We start from the raw sequence: 24,228 nt of genomic DNA on the forward strand, positions 1-24,228 counted from the left end.
GCTTGGCCTGCTGTGTTCATCCAGCTCTACACCTTGTTATCTCCGATTCTCCAGCATCTGCAGTTCCTACTGTCTCTGAAACATTTTTAACTCCTTGCAGGAACAAAATATTTACACGTTGAGGCAACAAGGGATTTGACAACTAAATGGACCCCCTATGTTGGGAATGCTCCTGAAACCTTCAGCATTACTTTTTACTCACTTCTGAATTGCTTTACAGCCACTGGTGTATGCTTCCTTTTTCCTAGATGTTATTGCACTCTCACGTACCAAATTAAGCACATGAGCTTGTCTTGCAGTCTTCTCCAGTTTTAGATTCTTTGAATTTAAGTTTACAACTTCTTATTATGCAACCTTGAAAGACAATATCAGCTCCTGGGATTTGTTTATTTGGATAGCTGAGGGGATTGGTTTGCAGAATATAAAGATTCTGTATTATCCTGTCAAATTGGAAGACTTCAATAAGAAGTGCAGCTGAAAATTTACTAGCCAAGATATTTTATTCTTCTTGTTTTGGAGGAAGACATGGCAGACAATAGGTGAACGGGTTACTGAAGCTACAATGTTCCATTAGGCACACCTGCTCTACGATATGCCAGGATTACTTTGGAAAAAGATGGGAAAAGTTGATGGCATGACAGTGGCCAAGAATGCGACATTATAGACAAGATGCTTGATTTTTCACTCCTCTTTTTAAGGATCGCTTCCATTGTCATCCATATTTACTATGAACACCAGGGCTTTACCAGATAGATAAGATAGTGAAGAAGGCATTTGGTATGCTTGCCTTTACTAGTCAGTGCATTGAGTGTAGGAGTTGGGAGGTCATGTTGCGTGCTGCTGTACAGGACATTAGTTAGACCACTATTGGAATACTGTGTGCAATTCTATTCTCCCTACTATAGGAAGGATGTTGTGAAACTTGAAAGGGTTCAGAAAAGATTTACAGGGATGTTGCCAATGTTGGAGGGTTTCAGCTATAGGCAGGGGCTGAATAGACAGGCTATTTTCCCTGGAGTGTCGGAGTCTGAGCGGTGACATTTAGAGGTTTATAAAATCATGAGGGGCATGGATAGAGTGAACAGCCATGGGCTTTTTCCCAGGCTGGGGGAGTCCAAAACTAGAGGGCATAGGTTTAAGTGAGAGGGAAAGGATATAAAAGGGACCTAAGGGGCAATGTTTTCACGCAGAGGGTGGTGCATATATGGAATGATCTGCCAGAGGAAGTAGTGGAGGCTGGTACAATTAGAACATTTAAAAGACACCTGGATGGGTATATGAATTGGAAGGGTTTAGAAAAATATGGGCCAAATGCTGGCAAATGGGACTAGATTTATTTAGGATACCTGATTGGCATGGATGGGTTGGACCAAAGGATCTGTTTCAGTGCTGTATATCTCAATGACTCTGTTTGTTAGACAAAAGAAACATTTTCAATTTGAAGCACAATCCGAACCAAGCAGGATTCACCCGTAGCTTCAGCTATTTTCAAAATTGTAATTATGAGCCAAGCTGCTGTAAATACTTTTAATGCAAGAAATTTTAATTTATCATTTATTTGATCAAGAGCAAATTAAGCCCTACTCTACATCCTGACAGTTGGTTTTGTTTAGTTTGTTTACCGTACTTGCTAAATCAATTTGTAGATTGATCTAATTCTGATTTTTCACCTGATATCCTTTGTTAAACACTATTTCCCCTTTAGAAATTCAAGTTGACTCTTCTTAATTAACCACACAACTATTAAGTTTTCCCAGAAGTTTCCCCAGCACCAAAGTTAGACTAACTGGTCTGTTAATGCTGTGATTATCTTTACAATCATCTTTGAACAAGACGATAGTGCTTGCAGTTCTCTAGTCTTCTGGCATCTCCCCTGAGTCCAGGGAAGACTGAAAGATTGTGGCCAGTGCCCTTACAATTTCTGCCTTCACTTCCTCCAGAATCCTTGGATGTACCTCATCCGGTCCAAGTGCCTTGACAATTTTGAGGACTAACAGCCTATTCAACACTTTGATCCTATCAATTTTGAATAGTGATTGAGTTCCCCTCTCTGTCACCATGACCTGGGTAGTATCTCTCTGGTAAAGACTGGTGCAAAGCATTCATTTAAGACCTCAGCCTAGCTTTCATTAATAGAGGGATTTTAGCTTTCATTAATAGAGGGATTGAGTTCAAGAGCCGTGAAGTTATGCTCCAGCTGTACAAAAGCCTGGTTCGGCCACGTGGAGTATTGTGCCAGTTCTGGTCGCCACATTACAGGAAAGATGTGGAACCGTTGGAAAAGGTGCAGAGGACATTTACCAGGATGTTGCCTGGAATAGAGGGAAGGCCTTACGAGGAAAAGTTGAGAGAGCTAGGGCTTTTCTCTTTAGAACGACGAAGGATGAGAAGTAATTTGATAGAGGTGTACAAAATGATCAGAGGTATAGATAGAGTAGACAGCCAGAGACTTTTTCCTAGTGTGGAGGTAGCTATTACAAGGGGGCATAGTTTTGAAGTGAGTGGAGGTAGATATAGGGGAGACGTCAGAGGTAGGTTCTTTACTCAGAGAGTGGTAGGGGCGTGGAATGCATTGCCGGAGAGGGTAGTGGAGTCGGCCTCATTAGGGGCATTGAAGCAGCTATTAGATAGGCATATGAATGATAGTATAAGGTAGGGGTGGAGGTTAGATAGACCTTAGGTTTAGGGTAAAAGTTTGGCACAACATCGTGAGCCGAGGGGCCTGTACTGTTCTTATGCTCCATGCTCCTTGCCTCCATGCATAAATCCCTTTTTTTTTCTGTTTTCTGATCAGCCCTACTCCACCACCTAACTGCTGTCTTGCTATTTATATGCCTATATAAAACTTTGGAATTTCCCTCTGTAGTCTTGATTCTGTAAATGTGCTTAGTGGCTTCACAATTTTCTGGTTGTTTCACTTTTGTAGCCCAGGTGGTGCAGCTGAGTATAACTTCCAACTCTCATTATTGACAGTCCAGAAAGTTTGGGACCATTGTTCATGGTAGCCACTATATTTCCAAACTCAAAAGATTAAATTTATGGAGCTGCCTGGAAAATCCATACAGTTTTCCCCTTCAGGTTGAGTGTGCAAAATTGCTTAGTTATTCAGTCGCTCGGTAGAATTGAAGCAGAATCTTGTGACCTAAAAGTGGTCATTCTAAAGTGCTTCTTTTTGCTTGATGCTCAAATGCGTGGGTTGCACTACACTTGGAGTTTCCTTCAATCTATCGTTGCTACAAAAATACAAAGACAACCACTGGTATATGAAGAGCGAGTGGTTTAACTGTGAAGGAATTTGTTTAACAGGTATTTAAAAAGCAAATTGTCAGGAAACGATTCAACTTTTTTAACATGCCATGGTTTACAGTAAGTTACCTCCCGTTGCTATTTATAATGTGTGCAAAGAAAAATGGTTCTTTACAAGCGAACATTCTCTTTTTTAGCTGAATGATTGATTGATTGTTGACTTGTGAAGAAGATTTCTCAGCATTTTAAATAAAGAAATTCCAAAAATTAGAAACAAATTTTGTTGCAATATCTAAAAATATCTTCTTTTTTTCTGTGATCTTGTAAGAGCTAAGGCTACAAAATCATGCCATTTTTGCTTCCTCTAATGGTTTTAATATGAAAACACCTTTTATGTAATACATGAGAGGAGAGGAAATGGTTTACCCCCACAGGTGTACTACAGCCTTAGCATGATGCTACTTCAAAAATGTTTGGCATAAATTAGTTTCACTACTTTGGCCTTCAAAGTGAGTAATTTAGTTTAGTTTAGAACATGAGAACATTTCCTGTTTTGGGTCACAGTGTACAGCTTAAGCATTTGCAGGTTGGGTATCGCCTGGAGTGATCGATGCAGGTTAAAATTTACTCTACTCTTGTTTCAACCTCAGAACCTCTGCACCAGTTTGACAATTTTTCATTCTCCACCTCTGTCTTTCTTTGGTGAGTGAGACTGCTGGATTAAGAGCACTCAGTTGCATAGTTATTGGAATTGAAAATTACCCAAGTTAGTTTAGTGTCATTATCAGCATAGCTAGTAGGTCAACTTCCTTTAACCTTTTTTATTCTGGTTTGAATTTGAGCTGAAGTTTGAGGCCAAGGCAGTTGTCTAATGTACTTGCCTATTTTTCAAAAGTCACTTTTTTTTAACAATGAAAAGATGAGTAAGAACATCCGGTTCTAATAAAGATGTTCATTTCAACAAGTTGAAGCAGTATGCTTATGGAAAGGGGCTTCAACCCCTACTCTCCCTATTTATGCAATACAAAGAAATGTACGAGGTTGTATGCATCTTTATATGATATTTAAAATACTCAAATTTATGGATAAATCTGTTTTGCAAGAATGAATTTATGCACTTACATTGCACAGAACAAGGGATGCAGAGTATCTAATCTGTACTATCTCCACGCAAGTATTTTCTGAAACAGAATGCTCCTAGACTTGATTTCAATAAAACAACAATCCCACCTATTCACAGAATGAGCAGCTTCAAAGCAATACTGCTTTTCATGTCATTCCATGATATGTTTTCAAAAAATGAAAGTCTGGAATGTTTTATTCATTTTAAAGTGAAGCTGTAAGGATATGCGTTTTTTTTTAAATTTCAGTTTTAAAATAGACATTATATCACGACAATCTACTTAATTTACTGCTGTTTGCTTTCTTTCGGTCACTGAAAGTACTAAATTTAACAGCACTTCAACCTGTACCAATTGCTTATTATCAACAAAATAAGTTTCAGTTTTCATTATGAACATGTACCTCCTGTTCCTGCTGTAGTTGGAATTCGTATTTGATCGCTCATTGATTTCTAGTTTGTAGAATCAGCTGAACAACTTAAGCCACAAATAAACCTGTGTTCCAACTACTGTGTGTGTTGCCGGGGAGAAGGAGGAAAACGTTAAAACCCAGTATTAAATGTTAAAAATCCATTTTTAGTATGGTCCATAAGTGTGAATGTGTAATATGTGGAAAACCTTTTATAGGCAGTAACTGTAATTTTTTTCATTTGTTCTGTTGTTTGGGTTGCTGTCCTTTTGGTCGGGAATGACAGTTCCAAGCAACGGTGTGGTCCTTAGCACCAGAAGTTTGAAGTGTAACCTTGTGTTGTGCACTAAGACTCAAAAACCTCTTAAAGATAGGGAAGTTTTGTAACAATGGTTCAAATTTTGTATTCCATTCTCTGCCCCAAAATAATGTTTGTGATCTCATGCTGGTTTAGTTTCCATGGTTGCTGCAGCGCTCCATAACCTTATCCAAATGTCTGTTATTCATGCGTAGACCTTAGTGTTGAGTGTTGGTATGCTACTGCAGTCTGGGATGGCACATCCTATCCAGCATCTATTCTGCTCTTCCACCTTTCTCTTTCTTAAAAAAAAAGCAGAGATCACTCAGTTGGTCAGGGTGGGGCACTCTGCCTGTGTTCTTTAATGTATCCTGGGCTAGTTAAGTAATGCAGAACTGAGATCAGAAACATCTGACTTTTTTTTTTTTTTCTCTCTTTTTCTTAGATAACTGAAGTTGCCCTTAAATATCACAACTGTAATAACAGCAAGAGCGTTCATCGTGTGCTACAACACATGGAAGAGGCCGAGCAGGCTGACCACAAAGATCAGGCCACAGATTCTTTTGCACATGTAGTGGAATCTTTCTTCCAGATGCGGAAATCTTGTTGTAATACAATAATGCTTCCCCAGTGGAATCATATATCCCAAATTCTCAACATCTGTGAATTATGCATTAATCAGACAGTTGGAATGCGACCAAGTGTGGTCCACCTTAGACAGTGCAGCTCCATAGAGATGGAGACAGCACTGGGTTTGTTCTACCTCAGAAAGCGCACATTTTTTCATCTACGATCAAACACTGTAGAATGCAGCAATTTTTTGAGCTATTACAGTCCTTTCAACTACTACACTGTTTGCTGTAGGACATTCAACAGTTCATTTAATTCTGAACAAATCAATGCCTTTACCCCTTCAGAACTGTTTTTCAGTGCAGAGCAGAAGCGTGGGGTGATTTCTGACAGTTTTCCTCATGTTGAGGACAGAGTAACAAGTCTTCTAGAACTGCACCTCATTCAAAGCCACATTACAGGACTTAGCTGTAATACCAATAAAACTCTGAATTTTTACTTGATGGATTCAAATTTGCACTGGAGATTTGCCACTAGATTAGGAGCTAATGAGTCTGCACAAGTGCAAGAATTTGCTACAATTATTGATCTGTTGGATGAAGTTCATTATGTCCTTGACCAAAGGCAGATTCTTGATAAATCTTCTATTGGTACGTATCTATGAAAAGATATATTTGATGTAGCTGAGATTTTGATGATCTGTAATACTTTGTGTAGTTTTACACTGCTGATTTTAATCTGTCGTTCCAATTTACAGATTCCAGTCCAAGTACAGATGCTATTTCAATGAAATGAATTTGATCAAATTTTATCCCTTCTCAATTTTAGTCCCTTCATTTAACAATCCCAGATCAACTTAATGAAGGTGCTCTGAATTTAGATAGGCATTTGATTCTATTTAACGTAATCCACTATTTACTTTCTGGAATCATGGTTTCAAGAACGATTCTAAATTAACCAGTGTACTAAATTTTCCATGCTTCTTTGAAGATATGGCCTATGCTTTAGCTCTTCATCTAGGTTCAGTTGAGCTCATTATCTGCATTGACCACTTGGGTAACGATGTATGTAAATGTTTCAGCCTTACTCAATAACCTTACTATTTAGGGCATTAACTCCTTGTTCTTCTCCCTCACTTCTTATGCTTGCCCCTCCCAGGGTTCCTGTGGCACAATGGTAGTCTTTCTTCCTGTGGACCTGGTGGCTCAAGTTCACGTTGCACCTGCTCCAGAAATGTGTCATAACATATCTGAACAGGCCGATTAGAAACATCTGTGCTTGACCCTCCTGAGAGAATCTCCTGAGGTGTAAATGGGTATTTGAAATTGAATCCCTACAATAATGTCAATTTGGTTGTGGGCCATCTTGTGCACCACAAATGAATTGCAAGGATTCTTACAAGGGAATAATGACTGTATCTCAGTGCCTAGGTTAGAAGATAAGATTAAATCCCCATATGATTTATTCTTGACTTTCACTTGTTCAGTTGAGGCTTATGCCTTAGCAGAAATCATTTGTAGTTTATTTTCTAAAAAATTCCATACTTGCATACTTTGGCTCAATTCTGCAGCTGATCCTCTTACTGAAGATGCTTTTGAAAAAATTATGGTACAAGTAATACCCTCACATAACAGTGCTGATCATTTTACAAAGAAGATATCCAAAAAGTGATGAATCCCTTTTAAAAGTGATCAGGATCAATTAAATTTAATTAATGGTTTGACAGTTTATTTTGAATTCATTAATTGTGAATTTTGGTCAAGTTTTGCACACGGATTGCAGCAGTTCAAGAAGGCAGCTCACCACCACCATCTCAAGAGAAACTTGGGATGGGCAACAAATGCCAGCCCAGCCAGCAATGCCCATATCCTATGAGTGAATGAAAAACCTCCTAAAAGACTTAAATTAAATGTTGTGCGCTTCCACCTTACCAACATCAATCTCCTACAAATTAACCACTGAAGGAATATGATTATTGTAAAATTAACAGCCGGGAGCTAAATTTTACACCCAAATTAAACTCTTTTCACTTTCAATTTTGAATTTTTAGTTGAGAACTTAATAGAAATAATGTTTCTAGCTCAGATTTGCATTATTCCTTTTGTGAAGCATTCTTTCTGGGAACAAATAAGACTGATACGATCATTGAAGTAATAAAAGTGTTGCATGTTAGGTATGAATGCATCAAGAGCTTAAAATACTCACGCTGAACCATTAGGTATTCTGGTTATTTTGTATTTGGGTCTTGATATTGTGGGCCTCTTCAAATAAAAGGCCAATGTTTTAACATCATTTCGCACACTTGATGACAACCTCCTTTGGAAGCATGCATGTGTGGACAGCGGCTAAGGATGGAATCTAACTCGGCTGCTTTGCCCCATTTTGTTTGAAAGGCCACCCAACACGCTGCATCAAGACTGAACATCTACCATTCAGCTGAGACATCATACAGTGTCTTTCCCTCTCATTCCAGAAACTAGTTTGTCTTAAGTATACTCAAAACAGATGAAAGCTGTCTCTACATTTGTTTCAACAGTTTAACTTATCTTTTAAAGACTCAAGTCCTATTCCTTTTCCAGTTTTCATAGAATCCCTACAGTGTGGAAGCAGGCTATTTGGCCCATCAAGTCCACACTGACTCTCCGAAGAGCATCCCACTCGGACTAAACCCATTCCCGCAACCCAACCACCTTTCCCATGGCTAATCTACCTAACCTGTAGATGCCTGGATTCTATGGGCGATTCAGCATAGCCAGTCCACCTACCCTGCACATTTTTGGACTGAGAGGAAACTGGAGCACCCGGAGGAAACCCATGGAGAAAATGTGAAAACTCCCATTTTATACACAACTTATTTGTTATGGACTTGCTCAATATGATTTGCTTCATAGGTTTTACAGCAAATTGTATAAGTGTTTGTGCAGTCTCATTCTATTTATACAGCACATTAATGTTTTTTTCTGCTCGAGTCCACACTGTGTGGATCCCAGTTCTGGGATACTGGCTCTTTACTGCTTGATATTCTGAATTTTGAGCTCTTAAAACCATGGAATGTCAGTCTTTGTCTGGAACATGCAATGGTCAGAATGTGAAACAAGTTTTATTTATCACTTTCTTGTTTCAGAAAACGTTATAAAGAATTATAGTAGGACATACAGTCCATTAAATCGGTATCTTATTGCTGGAACAATGTCTCAAGCTCAGGAAAATTATTTAATTGCTGAAGTCACGACCCAGACGTTTGACAGCATAGTTCTGGATGCTGAAAAGGTTAGCCTGAATTCTTTCTTGCGAGTTATTTCAATTTTCATGTTTGGATAACAGCTGGTATATGTGCTGTTGAAAATGCTATTGTATATTTTTGTAAATATGATGTTTAGTTTGCAAGATTTATAATGTAACAAATTCTCAAATGTCAGTTCCCATTTCTCTACAAAACACGTAAGCTAAAAGTTAGTTCTTGGACACACTGTGCCAGCTGGGAGATGTTCAGCAAAATTTGTTTAGGCTTTATGCTGATTTTGTGTTTCTGCTGCATTTCTGCTCACTGTTGCAAATTTAAGTCTGACTGCGAATAAAAATGTGTTTCTACATCATGAGTCATTTGTGAGGAAACCTTACAGTTTGACAAGTGTTTTTGTCATGAGATTTTTGAAACTACTTTTCCTCCACTGTTGAAAGTCATGATTCATGATGGTAATTGGTTTTCGCAGGCTATGGCATCCTTCTAGTTGCTTGTCTGAATTGGCGATTTACAAGTATGATACCAGATAATGTTTGGGGAGGCAAAGTATCATATTTGGATTTACTCTATTTTATGAAAGTATGGCCAATGTGAAGTAACAGAAGCAGGAGCCCTGGAAACTTACTTGGGATTGTTTTGCCCCACCACTGCCTTCCTGCAGATATTGACGCCAACTTTAGCGTCCAATATTTAGCTAAATTCAGGTTGGAACAGATTAGGAAACCTGTTTTGAAACTTGCAGTCTTGATTAGATTTGATTTATTATTGTCACATGTACCTATGTACAGTGAAAAGTTTTGTTTAGTGTGCAGTACAGGCAGATCATAACATACAAAGATCATAGGGTGACTGAACAGAGCGAGGAATACAAAGTTATGGTTGCAAAGAAGGTGCACAAAAAGCAAGATCAACATTAGACTTGAAATTTGAGAGGTCCATTCAGAAGTCTAATAACAGCAGAGAAGAAGCTGTTCTTGAAGCTGTTGGTACATGTGTTTAAGGCTTTTGTATCTTCTACCTGACAGAAGAGGTTGGAAAAAAATAATAACCTGGGTGGGCGGGGTCTTTGATTATGTTGGCTGCCTTTCCGCAGCAAGGAGAAGTGTAGATGGAGTCAATGGATGGAAGGTTGGCTTGCGTGATGGCCTGGGCTGTGTTCACAACTTTCTATGTAATTTGCCATTATCAAACTTTTTTTGCTTTGACAATTTTGCCAACTAACCCTTTAATTTTTATTTCTTTTTTAAACTGTCAAATTGGAATGAATCATAGGATTGCATGATCTCTCCTCTCCTCTGCAGAGGAGAGGTTAATGCTTTGATACAATTCCATAGATACTGGCAAGCCGCTGGCTTCTTGCCTAAACACCAGTTTAATTCTGTTTGGAGCCTGGATGCTGTGTGTCATCTGTTCCACAAGACTTGTCATCAGAACGGATCTTGATCTTGTTCTCTGCTGACCTTTACACATTTTTCCAGAACTGGTCATTGTTGCAACAGCATGTAAGAACAGTAACCCTGGCAGTTGTTTTTTTTTTCTTGGCCCCTCATTGCCTAACTTGAGGCTAGTGAAACCTAACTGTAGCACCTTATCAGATGGCTTGCGTAACACATGCAACGAATTGAACTTCTAGTGTATCACCCGCTACTATCAAAATCTGAATTATTGTAAAACTGTAATTTTGCAAACAAATATTTTGTGCTGATGCTTGTACACAATCTGTATTCCTCCCTTGTTTGGTCTTTTGTTTGAAGTTACTGGTTGAAGGTAGCTGTTTAACAGGCTTTGTGTCAAATTCCTCTTGAGTGACATGGATAGGTAATGAGGTCTGTGGCAAGGTTAGTCATTCAGTACAGCAAGACAGCTTAAGCCTGGCTTTGAGGAGTTCCAGCACAAAGTGCAGAATAAAAAGAGCTGAAAAGTGTCTTGGCTAATTTTTGTTGCCATAAAGTTCTTGGTACACAAAGGAGGCCATTTGGCCCATAAATTCCATGCCAACTCTGTGTAGCAGTCTAGTTAGTTCAGTTCGCCCTTAGTCATATACAATTTGAAACATTATCTCTGTTACTCTCTCCACAAATGCTGCCAGATCTGCTGAGTTTCTCTACCATTCTCTTTGTTTTTAGATTTCCAGCATCAGCAGTATGTTGCTTCTCTTACCCCTTTGTGTAAATTCATTGGCAAGTTTTTTAGAGTATAGTCTGCCTTTTGTAAACATGCTAGAAATGCGTAAGTTATTATTGCTTAAGTTCAATACATCATAATTATGATATCTTGTTGTTTTTCTAGCTTTTTCTGTGCCAATAGCAAGTTACTGTCTCAGTGGGTTATTGTTTGTAACCAGGTTTTCGTCTTAGAAGACAAAACTAGCGATTTCTTGATTTTTTTTTTCAAACAATCCTTGTAGATTGTTGTCTGGGAGAATTGCACACCTTCTGAAGTTCTGATTTAGCGTGTTTCCTTTTAATGTATATTTGAAAATTTAACTGCTTTGGTGATTACTTAATTAGTGGTGAGATGTGTGGTTTCTTTCTAGTCTTCAACTTGCTATGCACAGTCATTCAGATACCATTGCATGAGCTGTACAAGCTTTATACGTCTGAGATTATTCTCTCTGGCATTTATTCAGTAACAAAACATTTTGCCATCATGTGCCATGCTCAAAAAATGCCTTCATCGAAAGCCAGACTTTTGAGCAGTTTCCTGTTTAGTGCAATACTAATTGTTTTAAATCTTTGATTATTTAGCCTCATTCTTTCTTTAATAAAATATCCTGCCAGTATTGTTTTTACAATTTCAAGCATAATGGAGCCCAAGTACTGTTCATAGTCATTGTGGAAAAGGTATCTGGGTGGTAAATAAAGCCTTATTGAATGGAAATAGTTTAAAATTGAAAGTTTGAAAAGTAATGTATTTTAAGTGTGGCACCCAAGATCCTGTCCTGTCTTAATCCATATAAACAAACATCTAGCGAACTTCTAGTCCCCACCCACTTTAGATGATCAGTACTTGTCCAGGAAATCAATAAGCCCATGTAAACTCCACCTAGTATGTTGCTTACCTTCCCAGTGAGGAACTGATCTAGTGCATGGTGAAATGACAGCCTGTATTCACCACCTCAGACAATTCCATGGCATTTGTTCCGTGGAACTGGTTATGAATTGTTCTGTAGTTCGACTTTATTTTTTTAAAGATGTTTGTATTCTGATTCTTACTGTAATACCAGCATAAACTTTACAAAGTACTTGAATCTTGCAATAAATGTGTGTAATTTTATTTTTAAAGTAGTGCATAAGAGGGAATGTGAATAGCAGATATCTCCTCCTCTTCATTCCCATCCCAAATAGCTTCCGATTCCCTCCGGTCCCAAAGTAATGGATAGGCGTAAGGCAACATAATCTTATCGTTTTGGTCAGGTTTTTGCATAATATTGTGCTGACTGACTTTACAATACTGTATTCTCTTACAGAATGTTTTGTTACTCTACTACACTCAATGGTGTGGATTTTGCACTGTTCTCAATCATGTGTTCATTCAGGTTGCCCGTCTGTTCCATGCTAATGATGGAATCATAATAGCCAGGTGAGAAATAATTGCAATTGTTTCAAAACAACATTTCCTTTGCCCTGGTTTGTTTTTCCCTGTGCCCCTTGTGTGTCTTTGTTCCTGCAGCTCTTCCATCCTGACTTGGAAATATATTGCTTTTCCTTCACTGTCACTGGGTACAGAATCCTGGAACTCCATCCCTAAAGGCATTGTGTGCCTAGCTGCAGCATGTGGACTGGAGTGGTTCAAAAGGACAGCTCACCAGCACCTTCTCAAGGACAACTATGGGTGGGCAATAATTGATGGCTAGTCAACGATGCCCAAGTCCCACGAGTGAATAGAGTCTGTTCAGTCAGGATCAGTGAGATATGTAAACCACTTGAGCAGTGAATAACTCCAAACATGGATCCAGTCTTGCTTTACAAAATCTTGTTCTTCAAAATTGACTATGTTGGGGGTAATGTTCCATTTCTTTCTTTGTGTGTTTGTGAGCTTTGTGTTGGGGCATTATGTACCAATAATGAGAAAATGCCAAGAGGTTGTATCTGCTTGTATTAGACAAGTGATGGAGATATCTGCATACCTGTTTTATTAGATTGTATGGAAGCCAGTCTTTTTGCCTTTGGATAAAGCCATGACTGTAATTTGTGTCTAAAATTACCATTGCCAGAAGTGTCATTTATTTCGAGAAGTTCTGGTAATCTTGCAGGTGAGAGAATGTTTTTAGAGAGTTTGGGTAGCGGGTGGGGTGGATGCTGTAGGGGGAGCAAGGAAGAGGATAGAATTCTCTAATGCGGTCATTCTGAAAGACAGCATTCACTGTAACCAGAAAACAGCCTGTAGGTAGTAGGGACAAAAGGTCTTTTTCAAGTTCGCAGACTGTAATTAGTAGAGTACCACAAGGATCAATGCTGGGTCCTCAACTATTTACAATCTCTAGCATTGATCTGTTTGTTAGGAGTTAATGTATGCTGGCACCAAGTTGCTGCTGATAGCAAGCTAGGTAAGGAAATATATTGTCAGGCGGATGTAGAGAGTCTACAAAGGGATTAAGCAATTCTGAGGAGGTTCACATAACTCATTCCTGGAATGAAGGGCTTATCATAAGGGAAAAATTGAACAGAGTTTAGAAAAATGAGACAAAAACAGAAGTTGCTGGAAAAGCTCAGCAGGTTTGGCAGTCTCTGTGAGGAGAAATCAGAGTTAACGTTTTGAGTCTGGTGACCCTTCCTTGGAACTGATGGTAGCTAGGAAAATGTCTGTTTATATGTAGAAGATAGGGTGAGGGGAGGGCGTAAGGAGTAAACGATAGGTGGGGATAGAGCCCAAGGCCAGAGAAGAGAAGTTGGACAAAAGTGTAGATAACGATCTGGCTAGGAGGGTGAATAGCTGTTAATAGAGACTGTTAGTGACTAACAATAGGTAATGTGTAATGGCACGCTGTGTGATAACAAGGCCTGGTGTGTGGGGTAGGGGTCTAGGCCATGGGCGAGTTCAGGCCCTAAAATTATTGAGTTTGGAGGGCTGCAGGGTTCCCAAGCAGAAAATGAGGTGTTGTTCTTCCAGCTTGCACTGAGCTTCACTGCAGCAGGCCTGAGACAGATGTTAGCCAGGGAAAAGGGTGGTCTTTTAAAGTGGCAGACAACTGGAAGCTCGGAGTGTTTTTTTACCTGCGGAATGTGGATGTTCTACAAAGCAGTCACTCAGTTTACGCTTTGTTTCCCCAATGTAGCGCACACTTTGTGAGCAGCAAATGCAATAGACTAGATTGTGGGAAGTGCAGGTAATGTGCTGCCTCACCTGGAAGGTATGTTTTGGGCCCTTGGATACTGAGGAGGGAGGAGGTAAATCGGCAAGTGTCACTTTAATAGCTGAGATGAGACACCCACCTCCCCCCCTCCTCCGGCGGCTCATTGATCTGTGGAGTTCTCTCCTCCCGCCACCCACCACACCGATCCTCAGAGCATCCCATCCCCCTATAACCCACTTAGCCTGCACATCTTTGGACTGTGGGAGGAAACCGACACAGACACGGGAAGAACGTGCAAACTCCACACGCAGTCACCCAGGGATGGAATCAAACCCGGGTCCCTGACGCTGTGAGGCAGCAGTGCTAACCACTGAGCCACCATGTAGCCGGTGGAGGCTGGTCACTGAGTTTATTCAGTAAAGAGATTTTAAATTGATGAGCAAGTTGAGGGTTACTTGGGGCAGCCAGAAAAATGGGTTTGAGATCGCAATCAGATCCGTTACAATATTATTGAATGGCAGAGCAGGCTTGAAGGTCTGAATGGCTTACTGTCACCCCTATGTTCCATCTGAGAGTTGAAGCTAACTGGAAGTTATGTAGTATAACATACAAATGCCAGTACATTAAACAGATGCTACATTTTCTGATAGACTACTTTTTTAAATGAGCTGGTAGCCAGAAGTGTGCCCACTTGTTTGGATAGATTTTTTTTAATGCAACCTATTTTACTAATCAGCCTGCTTAGGCATATTATTACACCACCAGCAGGGGAACTTAAAGCTGGGCAGGTGGATTGGCTGTTCTTCCACTGGTCTGTTTAACTTGGCCCCTCTCCTTGAGGTGATCTTCATAGAGATGTACAGCATGGAAACAGACCCTTTAGTCCAACTTGTCTGCGCCAACCAGAAATCCTAATTTAGTCCCATTTGCCAGCATTTTGGCCCATATCCCTCTTAAACCCTTCCTTTTTATGCAGCCATCCAGATGCCTTTTAAATGTTGTAATTGTACCTGTCTCCATCACCACCTCCGGCAGCTCATTCCATACGCACACACACCACCGTCTGCGTGAAAAAGTTGCTTTAGCTGGTTGTTCAGCTCGTGGCTGACTGGGGTCTTCTGTAAAAGAATACCTGCTTCATTTTCTAAGAACTGCTTTGGAAACGTTTGACAAATGCAATCGGGCATATTATGAATGGGAGTCATTTTTTTTTGTGCATCGTTGCAGAGGGTAAATTTTATAAGGCTTCACAGATTCTGCATTGCATTTCTAAACTGAGGAGTGTTTAGTAAAATTATCATATTTAAACTAACATATTGCAATAGATTGTCTGAACTTCAAAGACTTGCATAAAGATTCAATATTACCTTCACCTCTTAAAAGTACAGCTTTTGATACAAAAGCTTATTGTATGTGACATTTGATTAGTTACCACATCTTTGCAGATTAGTCAGCATGGCAACAATTAAGCTATTTTTAGAGTGAACTGAAACAGGAGCACTTATTCTGAGAAACTGTGCATAGTGGCAGTGTACATTTCTAAAGCTACATTGTTGATTCATAAATTCAAAATGATTTAAATGTGCCTGTGTAATAGTTTATATATGAAAATGTAGTAACTGGAAAAATGAAATGCAAAATGACTTGCCAAAAATTGCAAAAGAGTGTTTCTTCCAACTGGAAACTTAAATCTTTAAAGCTATAAGGCACTAACTTGCAGGTAACTGCATGCCATCAAGGTATTATCCAAACAGGACTTATCATGAATGAGTGCAATACATCATACTGTATGGTTTCAAACATCTTTCCAGTTGCTATGAATGAGTTTGTTATTCTTCATCCAATTTAGCACTGGTATGTATACTCCGAAAAGAAATGGATCCTGATTTCTGTTCTGGTGCTCCTTCTCCACAGGATTCACAGTTCATTCACAAAGTTGCTCTTGTACTTTCAGAATCAATGTTGCCAAAAATGATCTTCCTTGGGAGTATATGGTTGACCGACTTCCTACTATTCTGTTTTTCCCCAGAAACAGGTAATGCATGAATGAATAAACTGCATGTATTTTTATTAGGGCTCATTGCTTACCTTTTTGTATAAATACTCCCAACTGTAATAACCTTGGAATTTGAGTTGATTATACTTGGACAAATGATGAAAATAATTGCTAGTTTTTATCACTGTTAGAGCTGCTTTTACATGCCCAGACCCTCCTGGTGTGGCCAGCTCTTGTGCAATAAGAAAATAAATTTACCACAACTTCAACATCAGCTTCTGAAAGCCGTGGCTGTGCATTGGAAACCAACAACCTGGACTGCAGCTTTTGGCTTAATAATATAATTGTAGTTTGCTTCACAACAGAGTTCAGTCGTTAGGGAGAGTGTGTGTTTGTGTGTGTGCGCTGTAACACTACGCAGTGGGCATGAATCTTTGAGCTCCGTTGGACTGAAACGTCATGCTGTCTAGGCCTGCTGTTTCCTTTTCTTTGTGTTGAACAAAACTTATTTTTTAATGGTAGGTGCCAGCAACCCAAGAGGTGCTGGGTGAACTGACATGGAAGAGGGGGTTGGGTTAAAGCAGCCAGTTAAACAGACTGAGTTGCTTTTTTTTTGAAGGTTTTCAACCACAAGCAAGTAATGCACATTTTAAAGGTGTTTCAGCTCTATAGCACCATTATTCTTGTTAACACCTCAAAACCAATTCAGTTATTGCTGATGATTCCTTCAGCATGAACCGTTTTTGAACAAGGTTCCTTATCTTGCAACTCAATTGTAATTTATTTGATCTGGTGTGTTTGACATATTTTGTGGTGACTCTGACCCTTTCCTATTTAAATGTGTTGAAGAAAGCAAGAACTTACATTTATGCATTGGCTTCACAACTTCAGGCTACTCCAGAATTCTTCCAAGCCAATCAATCATTGTTGCAAAATGACCTAGTAATCATTATTGTTACAAATGCAGGAAAATGAACCTGAACCTAAAATTATTGTTAAAGTATCAGGTCAGTGGTACTTTGTGGCATTGTGCTGAACTAATCCATGATACAGTCTCTGAGTTGTGCATTTCACAAGGCACATTAGGCCATGCTTTCGATTTTTATTTTAACTATTGTATTCACTAAGAGAGTGTGCAGCAGAGTAAACAGAATTAACTATTGGGCAGAACGTGCAAACTCAGCATGAGTTTTTTTCAGTCGCTAAGTATGTCAGAGGAAGTATCAATTGTTAAAACTGAAAGCATAGTGTTATTTGTAACTTGCTGCAGGGTGACAAACAGATGGTCACAAAGTTAGCATAGACCATGTTTGGAAGACAATTGCTAACTTGCTTTTCATTAAAAACAGAAACCTCAACAACATACTTGAATCTATGTGGAGTACTTCAAGCAAAAGTCTATTTTAAAAAAAAATAAAAAAATGCAGGAGAGTATGTTTGCACCGTAAGGATGTTGCTTTTCGTCTAAGCTTTTTGTTCTTTCTGAGCATTACATTGAACCGGACCAGCAACAACAGATTACATCTTCCTAATGATTCTTTGAAGTTAGCCACAAAAATGTTATGGAACAGCCTTTTGAATTTTCTCTGCCAGAGATTATCTGGGTTCCAATAAACACTTCGTACATTTTTTAAAAAGAGAGTTATGGTTAAAAGCGAGCAGCTTCTTCAATGACAAAGTATGTTCATGCTGCATCCTACTCGTTGTAGCCAAAAGATGTGTTTTAGGAAACATATGATTTAAAAGGTGTTGCAGAGCATTTTAGCATAAATGTCTCTTTCTTAAGTATATTGAACCTTGCAAACGGGTTCGTCACCTTTTGGAGCCCAACCTTTACCTTGTACAAGAAGAGATTGTAGACTTGCTCGCCAAGCCAGTGTGTTTGATTGCAGATGTTTCGTCACCCTGCTAGGTAACATCATCAGTGCGCCTCCGGTGGTGTTCGTGTTCTGTCCCGCTTGCGTTTCAAACACAGTGTTAATTGTACAATTGTACAAGATTGTACAAAGAAGATTCCAAGATAACTCCACTGCCTCTTGTGAGAGGAAATGTCCATCTGACCTCTGGTCAACTTCTGAAGATATTTCTGAGACCAGAAGAGAGATGTGCAGGAATAACGAATGTATACTCATGCCCTTCAACTCCAATAAGATGAATCATTCTTCTGCCTAACACTGGTCTAATACTGCAACCATCTTACCTGTAACAGAAGTTAAGACATATGGGACATATGTGGGTGTCACTGGCTAGACCAGCGTTAATTACCCATCCTTAATTACCTTCCAAAGGTCGTAGTGAGCTGCCTTCCTAAAAATCCATGTGGCATAGGTACACCAGTACTGTTGGGGAGGAAATTCCAAGACTTTTAATCCATTGTCTGTTAAAGAACAGTGATCTCATGCCAAATTGGGATGATTTGTTTCTTGAGGAAATGTTTCCAGGTGTGGTGTTCCCATTTACTTGCTGCCATTGTCTTTCTCGGTGGTTGATGCAGGTTTGCACGGGGCTGCCACAGAAGCCTTGGTGAGTTTTGTGGTACATCTCATGTACTGTACACATGTTGCCACCACTCTACATCGGTGCTGGTGGAGAGAGTGAATGTTGAAGGCTTTGGATGTGGTGACGGTCAAGCGGCTTTGATTCATCCTGGATGATGATGAGCTTCTTGAAGGTTGCTGGAGCTGCAGCCATCCAGGCAAGAGGAGAGTATTCCATCACGCTCCTGACTTGTGCCTTATAGATGATGACTGGCTTTGGGGAGGCAGGAAGTGAATCACCTGTCGAATTCTCAGCCAATGTTCTGCTCTTACAACCACATTATTTATATGGCTATTCCAGTTCAGTTTTTGGTCAATAGCAATGCCAAGATAAAATTAATAGGGGATTCAGCACTGGTAGTGTATCGAATATCAATGAGCAAAGTGTGGGTTCTTTTCTTCGGTTTGTCTTTGCCTGGCACATGTGAATGTTACTTCTCCCATATCAGCCCAAGCCTGATTGATCTGTGCATTTGGACAAGGACTGCTTCAGTATCTGAAGTTGGAAATGGTGTTGAACAGACCTTCGATCGTGTTTGTTGTCTGTCTGTTGGCATCATTTAGCTTTGTTTATCACAGGCTACGTGTGCTGTTTGTCATAAGAGTAGACCTATGTGGTAGCTTTACCAGGTTGACACCTCATTTTTATGTAAGTCTGTCTTCGTAATTATAGAGTGGAGGCTATGCCAGGCTGTGAGATTATAATTTGTGGTGAAATATAATTCTGCTGCTGATGGTAATTAATTGCCTCATGAGTTGTTTTGCTGTTCAAGATCTATCCCATTCAGGATAGTGATGGATGATCTCTTCTATGTGATGGCAAGACTTTGTCTCCACAAGGACTGTGTGGTAATAAGTCCTACTGGTACAGTCATGGACAGAAGCATCTACTATAGGTAGACTGATGAAGGTAGGGTACGTTTATCCCTCTTGTTGCTATACTCCCTACTTGCAGCAGGCCCAGTCTGGCCAGCTCAGTCAGCAGTACCAGAGTAGTAATCATGAATGGACGTTGAGATAGACATTGATGCAGAGAAGTGATAAGTGATTCATTTGTGTAGGAAGAACACCATCCAATTCTAAAGGGGTGCAGGAGCTTCCACTTGCAAACTGGCCACTTATCAGTCCATTAGTCTTTTCTTGATCATCAAGAGAGAGATGAAGGTGTAGTTGACAGTATAATCAAACAGCACTTACCCATAAACTGCTCACTGGCTCCCAAACATGCAGAAAAGCATGGAGTTCTACAAGCGATTGTGACTGTCCTTAAGACAGAGTGAGACATCAGGAAGACCTAGAAAACAGAAGTGTGCTTTTGGACATAACTTTTCATTAGCTGGAATTTAAGCGGGCACAATGTTTGCATTTGTTAGAGTCTAATCATCCCTGCCCCTAGACGTCACTGCAGGAATTCCTTAGGGCCGTGTTCTAGGCTTAGCCATCTTCAGCTGCTTCATCATCTTTACCTTCCCTCAGGGTCATAAATGGGAATATTTTGTTGATGACTTCAGACTTTTCAGATAAAGAGGCAGACCATGCCAACATGCACCAAAACCCTAGACAGCAGTTGGGCTTGGGATAATTCATGGCAAAACACTGTTGTGCTACACAAACATTAGATAATGACCATCTCCAATAACAGAATTTAATCATTTACCCCTTTTATTTTCAAAAACTTCTTACCATCAAAAAATTCCCCACTATGAATATTTTGGAGTCACTATTAACTAGAAACTTAACAGGCCCAGCCACATACATGCTGGCAATCCTGAGGTGAGTAACTCTTGAACCCCAACCCAAAACTGCCCAGCACCTACAGGGAGTGAGATGTGATACTCTTTACTTGATTGTCATTCCATCTACCGCATTGCACCTGAGATGGACAGAGACAGAGAAAATGTTTTATATGGCAGCAAATCTTTTTACAAGAGAGACTCCAGCCACCCTAAGCATCTTCAATAGCACAAGCTAAACCTGAAATTACCACCAACAGAAAGAAGAGGGCAGAAAGTGCAGGAGAACTTCATTGGCATGTTCCTTTCCCAAATCTCTCTCCATCCTGACCTGGAACTATCACCCTTCCCTCATCCACAAATTTGACCCAGTGATGGAAGTCCACATCTCATAGCACTGTGGGAGCATCGTCCCAGGAGGCAACTCACCAAAACTTTGTGCAATTGATGATGGGCAATAAATGTTGCCCTTGCCAATACTGTATATTGTTTTTCTTTTAAAATCTGTTTCAATTCCTTTTAATTTTAATTCGAACTTGGATTTCTTTTTAAAGCACCAACATTATGACTGACTTGAATGAGGAAGCAGTTATAAAATTGCTTACTTTACAGTTTGTGGTTGAATAATTACAGAAAGCAAAAACTTTTTTTGGACATAAAGTTCTTCCGACTCTACAATTGTTCAATTTGATCCCAGATCAGCTATTTCAGGATCTCTTGAAATTTGTTGGAATAACAGACCAAAAAGTGAGTTGTCCTTTCTTCTGGCTCCAAAAACCATTATAGACGAGAGGTCTCATAATTTAATTCCAACCTGAGTTCTGCTTTTGGCCTAAAAGATAGTCCAAGGGCCTGGAAGCCAATTACACTAAGGATGAATGTCAACCAAAGGATTTATTTTGTATTGGGCACCCTTTACTGAGAAGTATACTTGTCAGTGTTTCTGTTCATAGCTTCCACCATTCAAGCCTGTCAATATGTATTTAAATATAAACAATGTTCACTTATGCACCAAAGGAATTCTGCTGCTGAAGGAATCGTGTTACCATTTGAGGTACAGCACACGTTCAGGAGCACACAATTAAAGGAAACTTTTTTTGTTGTGGCAACAGTCATCCTCACCAATTAAACGAAATGGAGAATAGTTGTATGAAGTTGAAGGATTAACAATTCTTTAATCTATCCAATTTTTAACCTTTTACATTGGATAAATACCCTTTGTGATGCTACATTGATTTCCTCTTGTTGAGTCCATCATGTCTGGGCTGGTTGATATCCTATATTTTTGAGGAGTAGTGAAAAATGTGGATTGGAGAAAAAACATTGATTTATTTTTTGTTAAATCAATGGAGTGTTCGGAGTAAAAATTTGGGTAATAGAAAAATGTTCATGTTTGTCAACATCAGGCTATTTTCTACAAATTTACTATCTCTACACTTTTTCTTTTACTTTCAGGAAAGACTTGAGCGTGAAGTACCCTGAAGATCTGCCATTTACTGTTCCTAATCTAGTGAGGTTCATTGTATTGCATTCTACCCAGTTAGTTCATCAAGACCCATTCCAGTCTTGTAATCCAGACTGTATCCAAAAAGCAGCAGAATTACAGAAAGACCGAATTAGCCAACTGGAGGAGGAGCTTCAGAGACTCCGTGCAGAGATGCAGGCGTTGCATCAAGTTGAGAAGCAACTGGCTTTGCAGCTCTCAGTAGCCAGGCAGGAGGAGCACCAACTGAAGCTCCATAATCGAGCTCTGGAGGAGAAAAACGAAAAGCTTAAAAGTCATAATGAGAAACTGCAAGATTTATATAACCAGAGAAACGCAGAGCTAGCCGAAACAGCAGAGAAACTGAGCGAGATTACAGCAGTGTCTGAGAAACTCCTCAAAGAAAATGCTTTGCTTAAAACATATATGGCATCGATTGAAGAACTACTGGAGGAAAACACTTACCCCTCCTCATCTCCAATTCCTGCTGAAGAGGAATCTCTTTTAACTTCCCGTTCAGAAAATAATGCTGAAACAGAATCTTTCTCAAGTCATGACACTCCTACATTGTGAAGTGGGATAATCATGAAACTGCAGGGACGCAAGCCATTTTGCTGCCTATCTTTAAATTGCACCAGAGACATAAACTATTCGACATCAGGGTGAGGGAGATCTCATGTGAAGTTTGAAATGTCAGTAAAAATTTTCTTTCTACAGAATTGATTTTTTTACAAGAACTTCATTTATCAAGTTCCATTCTTGAGCATCTTTTTTGTAAATAATGAAAAATCTGGTAAAAGGGGAAATTCTTTATTTGTTTACATTTGAATATTGCACTATTGTGAAATTTATTACATTAAATTTTATTTCTGTAAACTAATGAATTACAGGAAGGGGAAAGAATCTGGTCATAAGATACCACAATATATCAAGTTCTTTTTAAATGATGCTGTTCTAAGTACAATTTGACCATATTAAACATGCTTTTAATTAAAACAGAAAACTGCTCAGCCACCATTTTAACTCCACTGCTGACCTTCCGGATCACTTGTAGACTGTGAATTACAGCCTTCTCCATCATAGGCCCAGCCTAGAAGCAGTTTAGGAAAAAGTACTTTGGTAGCATCCTAGCAGTTGCACAATACTTCAGCACAACCTCACTGTGTGCAAAATGCAGTAACAATTCTACATCTTTCATTTTGTGATCCCATCGAAATAATGACTCCCTCTTTCCCCTTTAATTGTTTTTTTAAAAACCCTTTCTAAAGACAATACAGGATCTAATTTGAGGTGGTGCAACAGTCAGCTGAAATAGCTGTACCATTTAGGTAAATGATCAGCGGGAATAGTGTGTTAGACTTTTTTTTTTAAAAACAGTTACTTTGAATTCCTAGTTCATTTCTAGTTTTGTATCTTCAATACTGCCTTATCCCAATGTCTCCACCCCTCACCATACAACCTAAGCTCAACAACAAAATACGCACTAAAGATGATCACTTAATGTGGCCTTTGCTCTAGTAAGATTTACAGCAGTTCATTTTGTACTTTTAATACTATCCCGCACAATACAGAAAAAAACTTTCGTACTGATCAATACGAATTATTTCCAGAGATCCACAGGTTTGATGGGGATGAAACTTACAGTAGTTGCTCCATCAAAACAGGCTCAGATAAAAAGGAATTAGAATTCAAGTAGGAAACACTGCAAAATAAACAAGAATTTCGAATAGCTAGTCTTGATCTTTGTTGATAACATGCAGTTGCAGATCAACAGAATGCAGGCTAGTCCTTGCCGTCTTCTGCTAACCTTGCTATTTTGTTTTTAATAAGCAGCTTGAACAGAATTAAACCTTCACAGTATGAAGAATGATTATTCTACAAATGTTATTTAGTCCAAATGGCAAAATCTGCAGTTGTGAACTGTGATTGAATGTTAACCGTGACCCTCCGTCCCATTAGCTGTCAGCTTAGCTTTCCGCTCTACCCGTGGCCCTTTGGCTGAGTACTGCACCAACAGAAAGGGCTCTTTGGTCTCGCCTTCTCCCACGATGCTTTCCTCATCTTCCGACTGACCTATTCGCTGCAGCCGCAGGTAGCACCAGCAGCCTAGGATCAATGCACCAAGAGCTGCGATGGCGATCAGAATCACAAAAACAGTGACCACTCCAGTGGTTGGGCTGTGGTCCATGGACATGGTAACTGTCCAGTGTAAGCCTTCAATTTCAGATTGTGAAAAGAGTACTACTTCAAATCGCTGGCTAGGAGAGGTTGACAGAGGCGAGAGGCTTGCAAAAA

General features: G+C 39.5%; 2 protein-coding genes across 2 annotated transcripts in view; one reads left to right on the forward strand and one right to left on the reverse strand.

Moving 5' to 3' along the window:
• The window catches only part of LOC109910874 (thioredoxin domain-containing protein 11), a 151,818-nt gene extending 128,882 nt beyond the window's left edge, over positions 1-22,936 (forward strand). The window contains exons 5-9 of the mRNA XM_048609678.1: positions 5,520-6,294; positions 8,769-8,914; positions 12,358-12,470; positions 16,139-16,219; positions 21,906-22,936. Coding sequence (XP_048465635.1) covers positions 5,520-6,294; positions 8,769-8,914; positions 12,358-12,470; positions 16,139-16,219; positions 21,906-22,506 — 1,716 coding nt within the window. The 3' untranslated portion in view covers positions 22,507-22,936. The remainder of the gene's footprint in view (positions 1-5,519; positions 6,295-8,768; positions 8,915-12,357; positions 12,471-16,138; positions 16,220-21,905) is intronic.
• On the reverse strand, positions 22,728-24,228 carry snn (stannin). The gene has a single exon (XM_020510126.2). The coding sequence runs from the start codon at positions 24,125-24,127 to the stop codon at positions 23,867-23,869; it is 261 nt and encodes an 86-aa protein (XP_020365715.1). The 5' UTR covers positions 24,128-24,228; the 3' UTR covers positions 22,728-23,866.

This window comes from Rhincodon typus, chromosome 21, assembly GCF_021869965.1.
Source record: "Rhincodon typus isolate 14 chromosome 21, sRhiTyp1.1, whole genome shotgun sequence".
In the NCBI taxonomy this organism is placed as follows: domain Eukaryota; kingdom Metazoa; phylum Chordata; class Chondrichthyes; order Orectolobiformes; family Rhincodontidae; genus Rhincodon; species Rhincodon typus.

What these genes read in the sequence shown, in the direction of transcription:
- snn (XM_020510126.2), bottom strand. Translation starts at nt 24,127, where the DNA reads ATGTCCATGGACCACAGCCCAACCACTGGAGTGGTCACTGTTTTTGTG.